The sequence below is a fragment of the Ictalurus furcatus genome, chromosome 25 (assembly GCF_023375685.1).
Source record: "Ictalurus furcatus strain D&B chromosome 25, Billie_1.0, whole genome shotgun sequence".
Lineage (NCBI taxonomy): Eukaryota > Metazoa > Chordata > Actinopteri > Siluriformes > Ictaluridae > Ictalurus > Ictalurus furcatus.
This window is the reverse complement of record NC_071279.1, coordinates 19,067,986-19,080,077: the sequence shown is the minus strand read 5'-3', so window position 1 is coordinate 19,080,077 and position 12,092 is coordinate 19,067,986. Positions and strand designations below refer to the sequence as shown.

General features: G+C 44.0%; 1 protein-coding gene across 1 annotated transcript in view; it reads right to left on the bottom strand.

Moving 5' to 3' along the window:
• Positions 1–3,005, bottom strand: part of prima1 (proline rich membrane anchor 1) — a 36,546-nt gene extending 33,541 nt beyond the window's left edge. Inside the window, exon 1 of the mRNA XM_053614938.1 lies at positions 1,993–3,005. Coding sequence (XP_053470913.1) covers positions 1,993–2,079 — 87 coding nt within the window. The 5' untranslated portion in view covers positions 2,080–3,005. The remainder of the gene's footprint in view (positions 1–1,992) is intronic.
• Positions 3,006–12,092: the final 9,087 nt, after the last annotated feature.

The window sequence follows — 12,092 nt, the reverse complement described above, 5'->3', positions numbered from 1 at the left end:
ACAACGATCCAAAACACACTTCCACCTCAACACAGGACTTCATCAGGGGGAAAGTGGAAGGGTTTAGACTGGACAAGTCCATCAGCAGACCTTCACCCAACTGATCAGCACCTCACCTCCTGAAGAGGAGACTGAAGAGAGAAACCCCCCGAAACACACAACTACTGAAAGAAGCTGCAGGAGAAACCTGGAGAAGCTTCACAGAAGAAGAAACGAACAGTTTGGTGTCAGTGAGTCGCAGGATTGATGCACTTACTGCAAGCAAAGGAAACACAACCAAATATTAAGTGTTATTTACTTATTAACTTCAAGACTGATCCGTTCCTATACTTTTGCTCGCCTAAAAATTGGGCCGTCTGATACAAACGGCTCTATATTTTATGTTGTTTAAACATTTAGATGTAAACACCAGGAAATAAAAGCTGCAATCCTAAAACATCATCTCATCTCCATCTTCTGATCTCAAACCCAAATGTCCTCGCTGTACAGCGCAAACAGACGACTCGGCCTCGCCGTTCCAAGCACTTAATATTTCAGCACTGTTTTCTGTCATTCCTTTCATTCTTGAGTGAAAATGACCTGAGCATGACCGGTGCAATATAGAAATATACAGCGTGGAGATACATACATATATAAATATATATAAATAAATACAGGCTTACCTCATGAACATAATCAGACTGATTGAAAGATTAGTCTCATTATCTGAATGTGTGCACTAATAATCCAGCTGTGTGTTATCTGGAGACAGACCTGTGTCTGAGTCGCAGATGTTCGGATTAAACACATTCAATCCGAGTGATCAGTCGAACCACATAATAAAATAATTATTATCGTAATTACGAGCTCAGTAATAAATATACACGCTGCAGTAAATATATTCCGGAGTTTCTGAATATACACAAATTCAATGAATAATTCTCTTTATTATGTTGCTTTTAAACAAATATACGCTTATTAAGATTAGTTCTGCATATTCCTACTCATTAATAAACTAGAAAACTGATCGAGGAATAGATAGAAATATGATGCTATTATGTAATAATCTCAACGAGAAATGTTAGATAATCTTAGACACTTGCTGAGAGTGAGAGAGAGACAGGGGGAGAGAGACAGGGAGAGAGAGACAGGGAGAGAGAGACAGGGAGAGAGACAGGGAGAGAGAGAGACAGGGATGGAGAGAGAGAAAGAGAGAGAGAGACAGGGAGAGAGAGAAACAGGAATGGAGAAAGAGGGAGAGAGAGAGAGAGAGAGAGAGACAGGGAGAGAGAGACAGGAAGACAGAGAAATACAGAGAGGGAGACAGATTCACGGATGGAGAGAGAGAAAGAAGGAGAGAGAGAGAGACAGGGATGGAGAGAGAGAGAGAGAGAGAGAGAGACAGGGATGGAGAGAGAGAGAGAGAGAGAGAGAGAGAGAGAGACAGGGATGGAGAGAGAGAGAGAGAGAAAGAGGGAGAGAGAGAGAGAGAGACAGACAGAGAGAGAGAGAAAGAGAGGGAGAGAGAGAGAGAGAGAGATGGAGAGAGAGAGAGAGACAGAGACAGACAGACAGAGAGAGAGAAAGAGAGAGAGAGACAGACAGAGAGAGAAAGAGAGGGAGAGAGAGACAGACAGACAGACAGACAGAGGGAGAGAGAGAGAGAATATTTGCAGTGTATTAACTTTCATGAAAAGCCCCTTTCTGGAACCCGCTGTAATCGAGAAAATGATCCACGCGCATAAAGTTTAATTAAAAATGAAATGTAGCCGAATAAAAGAAAATAATATGATTCCACTTTTTACAAAAAATCCAGTTTGGACCGGAACGCATGGGTTTAGAGCCTTTTGTCATGAAGAACCTTTGCGGGAACGTTACGAGAGTCACTTGTAAGGGTTCTAACTCCAAAGAACCTCTTAAAAGATGGTCCAGAGATCTTTTCATCCCAGACCCTCACATACGCATGCGTTAATGCACTCACGCGCGGGTGTTTTTCTCCGCATACACACTCACCTGCAGTAGCGCAGAGAACAGGAGGCAGTGGCTGAGCAGGAAAGGCACGAAGCCCAAAGTGAGCGCAAAATGATCGCAGCCGCGCATCCCTGCGGCGGGTCGACGGTCCGGCGCGCGCCGCGGAACTCTCCCGTTCGGACGGATTCAACGCAGCGTCGCGAGCTGATCGGCGGCGGCGGCGCACTTCCTCGCGAGCTGCGAGCTACTCTGAAGCCCGAACGTTGTCGCTCAGCTCTGTCATTACTGGGTGGCATGAAGAAGAGAAGGGACGAGAGCGCACGCGGGGTGTCCGAGCGACGGCGAATCTGCTCCGGTAGTAAAAGAAAAAAAAAAAAACTCACACACACCGCCGGCGCGCGCGGCCCCGACCGTGAAGTTCTCCTGGACTCATCACACACTGATCGCTGCGCGCGCGTGTCTGGCGATTAATCGGCGCAAAAGTTTGCGCCGTGTGCTGTGCAGACGCGACGCTCCGCGCGAGCTTTGGAAGCCGAACTGCACGCGGAACGTTTCAGCACTTCTGAAGCGCCGCCCCGAGACACACATAACAATATACACATGTATAAATTAATGAATTAATTAATAACCATCAGATCATATGAGCTGTGCTCATCTTCCTCCACAGCGCCTTCTCACTGTTTCATACAGACTTCATAGCAACGCAGTGCTGCCTTATATTCTTGCTTAGGCATACAGAGTCAGCGTCATAATTATTGGCACCCTTAATAAGTCAACAACATATATAACCTATATATACAATATATAACATTATTAACATGTGCACTTTAATAACAGTCCAGCTGTTGGTCCAATCTTCACCTGTCCAGTTGCAGCCTTGGACTCCTGTTCCTGGCCGACAGGACTGAAACCTGCGGTGGTCTTCTGCTGTTGTAGTTCATCCACCTCAAGGTTCGATGGGTTGTTCTTTCTGAGATGCTTTTCTGCTCACCACGGTTGCACAGAGTTACCGTCAGTAGCAGTCCCGTCGCCTCAAACCAGTCCACCCGTTCTCCTCTGACCTCTCTCAGCGTTCTGCACAAGGTGTGTGCAAAACCGCCACTCACTCGATGTTGTTTGTTTTTCGCATCATCCTGTGATTTTTCTGGAAAAAAAAACAAAAAAACAGGCACTTATTTTTTCTGAGATGACTGAGTGTTTTTCACCATTCTGATGTTGGATGTGAACATTAACGGAAGATCTTGACCTGGATCTGTACAGTGTTATACACCGTATGATTTTATACACTGCGCTGCTCACACTCGGTTGGCCGATTCGAGCGTGGATGAGCAGGTGAACAGGCGTTCTTAATAAAGTGGAAGGTGTATTGGGTTATTCCAAGCAATACATTAAAATATATATATACTTATTTAAAACCCATCCACAACCCTACACAGAACAGCACTGAGCCGCTTCCGGTAACATCCCACAAGCGTATCCTGCATTCACACTCGCTTGTGGGTGCGTAGTGACCGCTAATGTTGCCGCTTGTGGGCGTGGCCTGTCCAGCATGTTGTTGTTTTTTTTTAAAGCAAAATATATAGCTTACACGCCACTATACAATTCATACACAGCACTTTAGTTTCAAATCCATTCAAAAGTTTGATTTACTTGTTACATGCTCAGCTTTGTACGAGCTTAACCAGCAGATTTAATTAGCGAAGCGAGCTAACTGTACTAGCTGCGTATACTCACCAGAGGCTCCAGCGATCTCTGCTGCTTCATTACAAGCTTTATTTTTCCTCCTAATGCCTCGATACACATTTAATGAGACATCGTATATGACAGGATACTGAAAGCATGGTTCTGCCTTTGTTGCGTCAGACAGTAAATGGGAATTAACTGCAGATATAATAATATTGTGAGCGGGGAACTGAAGAAACGGCAGTCCACACGGTCCGCAGGGTCGAGCTGAGGAATCGTTTCAGACCGTCATTTGGATTTGCTCTTTACTGCGTCATACATCATTTCAGTTCAGTTCAGTTTTATCTGTGTAGCGTGTTTAACAGTGGACATTGTCCCAAAGTAGCTTTTCAGAAATATATAAACACAGGATATAGATTTTAAATGTATGAATTTACCCCCAACGAGCAGCCAGAGGTGACGGTGGTGAGAATAAAACTCCCTGAGACAATATGAGGAAGAAACCTTGAGAGGAACCAGACTCAGAAAGGAACCCGTCCTCATCTGAGTGACACTGGATAGTACAATCATAAATAATTACTCTTCTATAACTGTTTACTGTAGAGTCAAAAAGTGCAATTGTGTAACCAGGAGCTGATGGGCATCAGAGTCATTTCTGAATTCATATCGGTTTGAACTTAAAGTCTGTTGTATGGAAGTTTCCGACCAGTCAGTGGTGGAGACTTGAATGCATAGCACTCGCAATCCTAAAGCTATCCAAGGAAGAGCATCCACAGCCATCTTCATGGTTTTTGAGTAAAACCATACACAGTAATCTCATGTATCTTCAGTCTGTCCGTGTGGGGGTCATCCTCGGCAACAGCAACACCGGGGCAGTAGAGGCTCAGTGCTTTAAGGCTCTGGGTTTCTGATCAGAAGGTCAGGAGTTCAAACCCCAGCACTACCAAGCTACCACTGCTGGGCCCTTGCGCAAGGTCCTAAACCCTCAACTGCTCAGTTATATAAATGAGATAAATGTAAGTCGCGCTTTATATGGGCATCTGCCATAAATGTAAGAGCAAGTGATGAGAACTCCATCTAGAAGTAGGACATCAGGATGGACCAGGCAGGTCTGGTATCTCAGGAGTAGCATGTCTCGCGAGAGAGAGAGAGAGCATTTTTTTTTTACTTTTAAGATGCCTTTAATGCATCAGTGTGGTATATTTACATATTTACATTTTAAAAAAAGAACCCCATCAGACCCCCCACTCACACCCTCCACCCAGGAACCCCAAACCCCGTCAGTCTTACAGTAAATCCATTGCAGTCCATAGATCTGTATGAAAGACCACATTCCTGTTTATATTAAAGCCTTGAGAGAGAGAGAGAGAGAGAGAGAGAGAGAATTTGCCTAGAATTGGGAACATTTCAATGTAATTGTTGCTTGTCGCTGTGATGCTGCTCTGTACGGTGAAACACAGCGGTCTTGTGTCACACTGACATTCACTAGCGTGAACTCACGGCTTCAAATCCGTACGCTGTTTATCACAAAGCACTCATTTTCACTAATTCATTTATTTAATCGTCACATGCAACCAGGTTTGAGTAAAATATGCCGGTACTCAGCAGAATTCATGATGACATTACATGCACATCAACTGTCCACTAACTAACTTCCCGACGAAAAGAACCTGATCTGTGATCGGTGCCATGATGATGGAAGATGAAGGGACATATTTGAGAGAAAATATTACTATTGCCCCCAGGAAACAGTTTCTCCAATTGTTTGAGTGGAAATTTTTGTCATTTTCCCGTAATGTTTATTTCATTCAATTATAATTGTCCATTGTTTTAAAGGGTGCCATTAATTTTGCAGTTTGAACCTCGTTATATTTTGGAATAAGCAATGCAGAAAAGAGCACCGAGGTGAGTAATCTGTTGGCTTTTCCTCCTCTCCGCAGTAAAATTCATGGCTCTGATCTGGCTGGAAAAATCTATCGGCGCATCCAGACTTCCTGTCTGTCTCTCTCACTCTCTCGCTCTCTCTCTCTCTCTCTCGCTCTCTCTCGCTCTCTCTCTCTGGCTTATGGTGACAGCTCAAGTTTTACTGCGTCCACAATATCCACTCCTTATTTTAATTAGACAGGAGTGCTCCCTGATGTGACAACCCCAGATGAGGTTCCTCCATTAGACTTCCACGGCCATAAATCCTCCTTCAAATAAATTGAATCTCAATTTATAGGCTGTGGTTTACGCAGTGAGAGCGATGCTGCTGACACCTAACAGCATCTCGGTGGAAATGGCGTTTCTGCTGAAGTGCGCTGATGAATCAGATGATTTTAAAAAATTATATATTTTTTTACAACTTTCCTGGGCCAAATAAATTTTCCCACTGGGGTAAACACTGTGATTATCGACTTCAGCTTGGAGATGATATTGAAAGTGTAGCGCGAAACATTAATCAGTGACACTTTATTAACTTCTGAGCTACTAAACCTTTGGAGAAACACACTGGACGTAGGAATTCCGCCGCATGTTCTGTGCCGTCCTTGTGGACGTGACAATAAACTTGGCATTTCGACTTTCTCGCTATCGTGTTCAGAACGGACCCGGTTTCCAGTGCGAAACGAGCGACTCAGCGAGACGTAGTGAGCTCGACGCAGCTCCTAATCAGGAGGACGAGCTGTCTCTAGGCCAAGCTGATCTCATTTCATTAGCCGAGACTCTGAGCACAGCAGAGTAGATTAAAAAATGGGCAGAGGGGGTTTGTGTGTTCTGACAACGAGCTGATCAAGCTTCTTGATGTCAGGAAATCCGGCGTGGTCTTCCTGCCTGCTGACTGACCTTTAAAGAGCGCTCTAATCCACTTTAGGGAAACGACGGATGACTCTGTGTACATTAAGGTAGACCTGTCCGATTGTGCATTCGATAGAGACCAGCCCATTAGAGTGCTCTCCCTGCTGTTCAATCAAGATCAGCGCTCTCTCCCTCTCTCTCTCTCTCTCTCTCTCTCTCTCTTTATTTCTCTTCTTATCTCTCTGTCTCATTAAACCCTCCTTATCTGTTCCTCTCTGCTCGATCACTGCTAGCCGTACTTATTCATTTCCATGAATTGGGAATCCGGTTGAGTACAGACGTCACGTTTCCTTCGTGCTCCTCGTCTTCGACGCTCCAGTTTCACGGTAGTAAAGCGTAAATATAGACTCGGACATATTTATTTCTCCGTGGACGTGACGTCAGCGATGTTATTCCAAAGCAAACACGAGAGCGCAGTGATCTATGTGGGATGACTATAATAGGCATTAACCAGCATCTTTAGTGTCTGGGAAGTGTCGAGGGAGAAACCTAATCTTCTCCAAAGTGCTCAGCTGCTTTAAAAACCCCGAGGCACCAGAGGTGATCTCCGTCGACCCCCAAGTCCATAGTTTAGTCAGACATCACGTCTGGTGTCAGAACAGCAGCTCTGAGGTTTCTATACAGGTTTTAACGTTTCTATAGTAACAGCACATTCAACGGGTGAAGTTCTCTGTAAGGAGTCTCCAGTGTAAACACTTTGGAACAGAGGTAAGGTCATAACTTTAAGTTTTCCGACTTCTTCAGGACAGAGGAGTCTTCGATTGTCTTCCCATAATAGCTTCACGCTGAGAAAAAAACAAGCTGTTCATTTTGAATTTTGCTGAGTTAATAGAACAGACGGCCACAAAGCTTTTAATATCACAGGAGATAATTCGAAGCGGGGATGTTTTCCTATTCATTTCCTGATGAGCACAGCTTTTTACAACACCTCACAAATGGCAAGTAATTACTTGCACAATCATTTGCATCTCTGATTTGAATTGGTCATTCATGAGTGGCTGCTACAGAGCCCCCGGGTGTTTCTCAATACCACGAACAGGGAAATGGACTTAGGAAATATGTTCACGAGGACACGAGAACAGAGAACGTACCAACGTGTGATTAAAACACCCTGTGTACTCACTATTGAGCAATACCTCTGCCTGTGTGTATTGTGCAACAGCATTCTGGGTTTCCTGGATAATTTCCATCCATTTTCTGTAGCGCTTATCCTACACAGGGTCACGGGGAGCCTGGAGCCTATCCCAGGGAATTCGGGGCACGAGGCGGTGGACACTCTGGACAGGGTGCAAACCCTGTCGCAGGGCACAATCACACACACTACAGACAATGTAGACACGCCAATCAGCCTACGACGCATGTCTTTGGACTGGGGAAGGAAACCGGAGTACCCGGAGGAAACCCCTGAAGAGCTGGGAGAACATGCAAACTCCGCACACACAGAGTGGAGGTGGGATTCGACCCCCAACCTCGGAGGTACGAGGCAAAAAGGCTCAAGACAATACAGCTGTATGGCTAATTTCTCAGGAATTAATTTTAGGAATTAAAATTTAAAAACATAGTTAGACGTCTGAGCCTGCCAACATCACCATGGTGTCACAATGCATCATGGGACTGTCAGTTTGTTCTTGTTGACTGATGCGTCCGTTTGGTTTTTTTAAACTCTCCATAAACATGCTTATGCACTTGAATATTGGAATGCAGAGAAGCAACATAATATATTTGGGCTGTTTGTAGCTTTGGATATGCAGGCTAGCTTCTGTAATTTGTTTCAGAAGATGCAGCGTGTGTCTCAGTGAGTATTTGTTTTTGCCCGACTGTGTTGGAGATGTAGGTGAATTATACACGGTGGCATTACAGCATGTCAGTCCTAATAAGATATTGCCAAACATCTCTCTAAGCTGACATGGCCTTTCCATTAGCCAGTGATGTAATGCTCCGTCTTACTTTAGGAGACACACTGGATATAACTCTGGGGCCGGTGTTGTCTGAGGGCAGGAGAGGAGACGAGGAGACCATGTCCTCAGCTGCAGCCCGTGATAGATGGTGTTGTGACATGCGTTCATTTCTGGCTAGGGTTTTTTTTTTCCTTCTTTTTCTCCGCCCCCCCCTTCCAGGTTGAGGAGTAGAGTGGAGTCAGCACTGCCATGGCACTGTGATTTAAGAGCTTTGCCTCATCGGGAAATCGATCCTGGGTGGAAAAGGGGCCTGAGTGGCTAGCTGCTGCAATGCTAATCCAGCAAGGTATCCTTCCTAACTGTGAGCAGAGTATGCCTAAGCAGAAAGAAAGAAAGAAAGAAAGAAGAAAAGAAAGAGACAAAATACAGTACCTCGACTAATACTGCAGGAAATCATAAACGAAGTATCTACTCTAATCATCTACTAGTTGTCTCGTAATCTTTCTGTGTAATAATGTGTATAATTGACTATTATTAACGTCTCAACACTGCACGATTAATATTAAAATCAGCGAAAGACATACAATAGAGTTTAAACGAATTTTGCAGTTAAAAAACATCTCACGCAGATTCATTTATTTCAGAGTCCGACGACGTGAACATCTAGTAATTACGGTAACTCCAAAATGGCGTGAACGCAGCCTTACAGCCTGGGGTGCCACAGGGTTCCATGCTGTGCCCACTGCTATTTTATTGTCTAGCACAACGCTACTGATTTCTCAAATCTGATTGGCCAGAAAGAGATGATTAATATACGTCGATATGCTCGTTCTAGTACGTTATTGTTTCAGCTCATTCACAGGCACTGGTACGGCGGGCGTTCCACATAAACAGCGTGTAATTGCTCTGTAACATTTACATGGAAGGAGTCTCCAGTGTCAGCTGGACCAACGATTGGAAGGTTGGGAGTTTATATCATATTAATAGCTTTAACTGTCTTCCTAAGGTTCCTGAACGTAATTAAACTCCTACAGTGTTTAGATTGATAGTAAAGCAGTAGAACACACATTTCTGATCACACAGATCGAGTCTAGCGTAGGTCCGCGTTCTCGTAGTACGCGTAAGGATCGAACGACAGTCCGTGTCCTTTCTGTATAAACACATTAGTCATATTGTTCTGTCGTGTAAGCAGAAATAAACCGCACTCCCCTAACAGCGCTGTACTGACCTTCACTTCTCAAGGACCTGACGTTACTGTTTTTTCTCACACCGTGATCACGCTGCGGCTCTGCTACTGGCTGGGCAGAAGACATTAGTGGAATCTCGGAAGTCAAACAAAAAGATTTGCGTGTTTACACGCTGTCTGTACATGCCGTTACAAGTGGGGGAACTTTCCGGATCTTTTCTTCCGTCTTGGGGAATAGAAACGTACTAACGATTCGCACGTGTTGTAAACCCGTGCGCTAGGTGATATGTGGTACGCTGTGAGAAATGTACGAAACCAGAATGAGGAAAGAAATCATTTCTCACTGTTTTCGGTTACCGTAATCGCAAAATATAAATAAATACAAATCAAGAGAAGACGGAAAGTGGTGGACGTGATGAAAAAGAATTTCATTTACTCTGTTTTACTCTGAACTTCAGGATTACTTGTTTTGTGTAATATTCTGCTGAAATTCACACCTCCAGCTCAGCAGGTCAAAACCGTTTCCCCCTTTCATTTAAAAACTGACCGCAGGACATCAAGAGATAAAAATGACCATCTCAACCATCACCATGTGACCTGTTTTCCCCCCGATAAGTTGATCATGGTTTTATATTTTATTTAGCTCTGTCTATCGGTGTGATATCATTAGCACACGGGTCTTAGTTCTTTTGTCGTCTTAATTTTTTTTTTCTCCAAAAAACATTGTTTTTAATCTGCAGGTTGTTTAAATGCAAACCTGAAGCTCGTCCATTTTGAAATCGTGGTTGCTTGTAAACCCTAAAAAATGTGACGCTAATAGATTTGTGCTACTTACTATGTGTATTATTGTGAGACTCATCAGTTGTATCTGTTCACTCCTGCTCATGTTTCCAATGTCCTTTCTATCCATCCTCTGTCATTAAATAACACACTACTTAACTTGAAATTCAGTAGTTTGACTGACGTTACTTATCCGGAAAGGGCCGGTGTGGGTGCAGGTTTTCATTCCAACCAAGCTAGTCTACTGAAAGCCAAGATCAGCTGATTAAACAGGTGGAATCAGGTGTGGCTCCTGCTTGGTTGGAATGAAAAGCTGCACCCACACCGGCCCTTGCGGATAAGATTGGACACCCCTGATCTAATCACTGCCTTAAGAAGTTCTTGTTCAACTAAAACAGGTGTGTTAGATGGTCAGGTGGCCACCATTATGGCCAGTACTGAAGTCGTCAGGAAGGTATGTTAAATGGTCTGCACTTATATAGCTCTTTTTTTTTACCTTAGCAGTTCTACAAAGCACTTTACACTGTGTCTCATTCACCCATTCACCCATTCACACACACTCCAACGGTAGCAGAGCTGCCATGCAAGGCGCTAGCTTGCCATCGGAAGCAATTTAGAGTCAGTGTCTTGTCCAAGGACACTTTGGCATGTAGAGTCATGTGAAGTCATGTGGAGTCATGTGAAGTCATTTGGAGTCATGTGGTGTCATGTGGAGTCATGTGAAGTCATGTGGAGTCATGTGGAGTCATGTGGAGTCACGTAGTCATGTGAAGTCATGTGGAGTCATGTGAAGTCATGTGGAGTCATGTGGTGTCATGTGAAGTCACGTAGTCATGTGAAGTCATGTGGTGTCATATGAAGTCATGTGGAGTCATATGAAGTCATGTGGAGTCATATGAAGTCATGTGGAGTCATGTGGAGTCATGTGGAGTCATGTGGTGTCATGTGTTCTGTGAATCGAACCTCCAACCCTACGATTAGTGGACAACCCGTTATACCACCTGACCCACAGCCGCCCCTTTGTATGGTGTGTTCAAGTTATGTTGGAATATTTACAAGTTGCACGCACATGAATGTCAGCACAACGTTGTATTTACGAGTGGGAAACTCGGGATTTTGTTCGAGCTCAGAGTTTCTGAGTTGGGGGCGTGTCAGTAAGAAAACACTGAAATTGAATGTTTACTCGCCCCAGAAGCTGATTTCAGTTATTTTGTGTTTGGTTTATGCAGAGAGTTATTGAAATACAAACAAAATGCTTAACATATCTTTGTCAGGCTTTTTATTTACAATAAAACAAGATAATTACATTGACATTTATTCATTTAGCGCACACTTTTATCCAAAGCGACTTATACATGAGGAAATACAAGCAAAGCGATATATCAAGTGGAGAACAATACAAGTAGTGCTACCATACAAGATTTATAACTCGCAGAGTTGAGGTGTAAGAGCTGAGTACTTTTTTTTTTTTAAAGGATAATGTGGGGTTGGCATTTTAGGGGTTAGTTACGTGTTCACGGAAGAGGTGGGTCTTTAGCAGTGCTTTGAAGATAGTGACAGATTCTGTGGTCCGGACTGAGGTTGGAAGTTCATTCCATCACTGAGGGACAGATAGTGTGAAGGTTCCGGAAAGGGACCTTGAGCCAAGATGAGTAGGTACTACTAAACGTCGGTCGTTAATCGATCACAGATTGTGAGAGGCAACATAAGAGTGTTGAGGTAAGGGGGTGCTGTTCCAGAAAAGGTCTTGTACGTGAGCA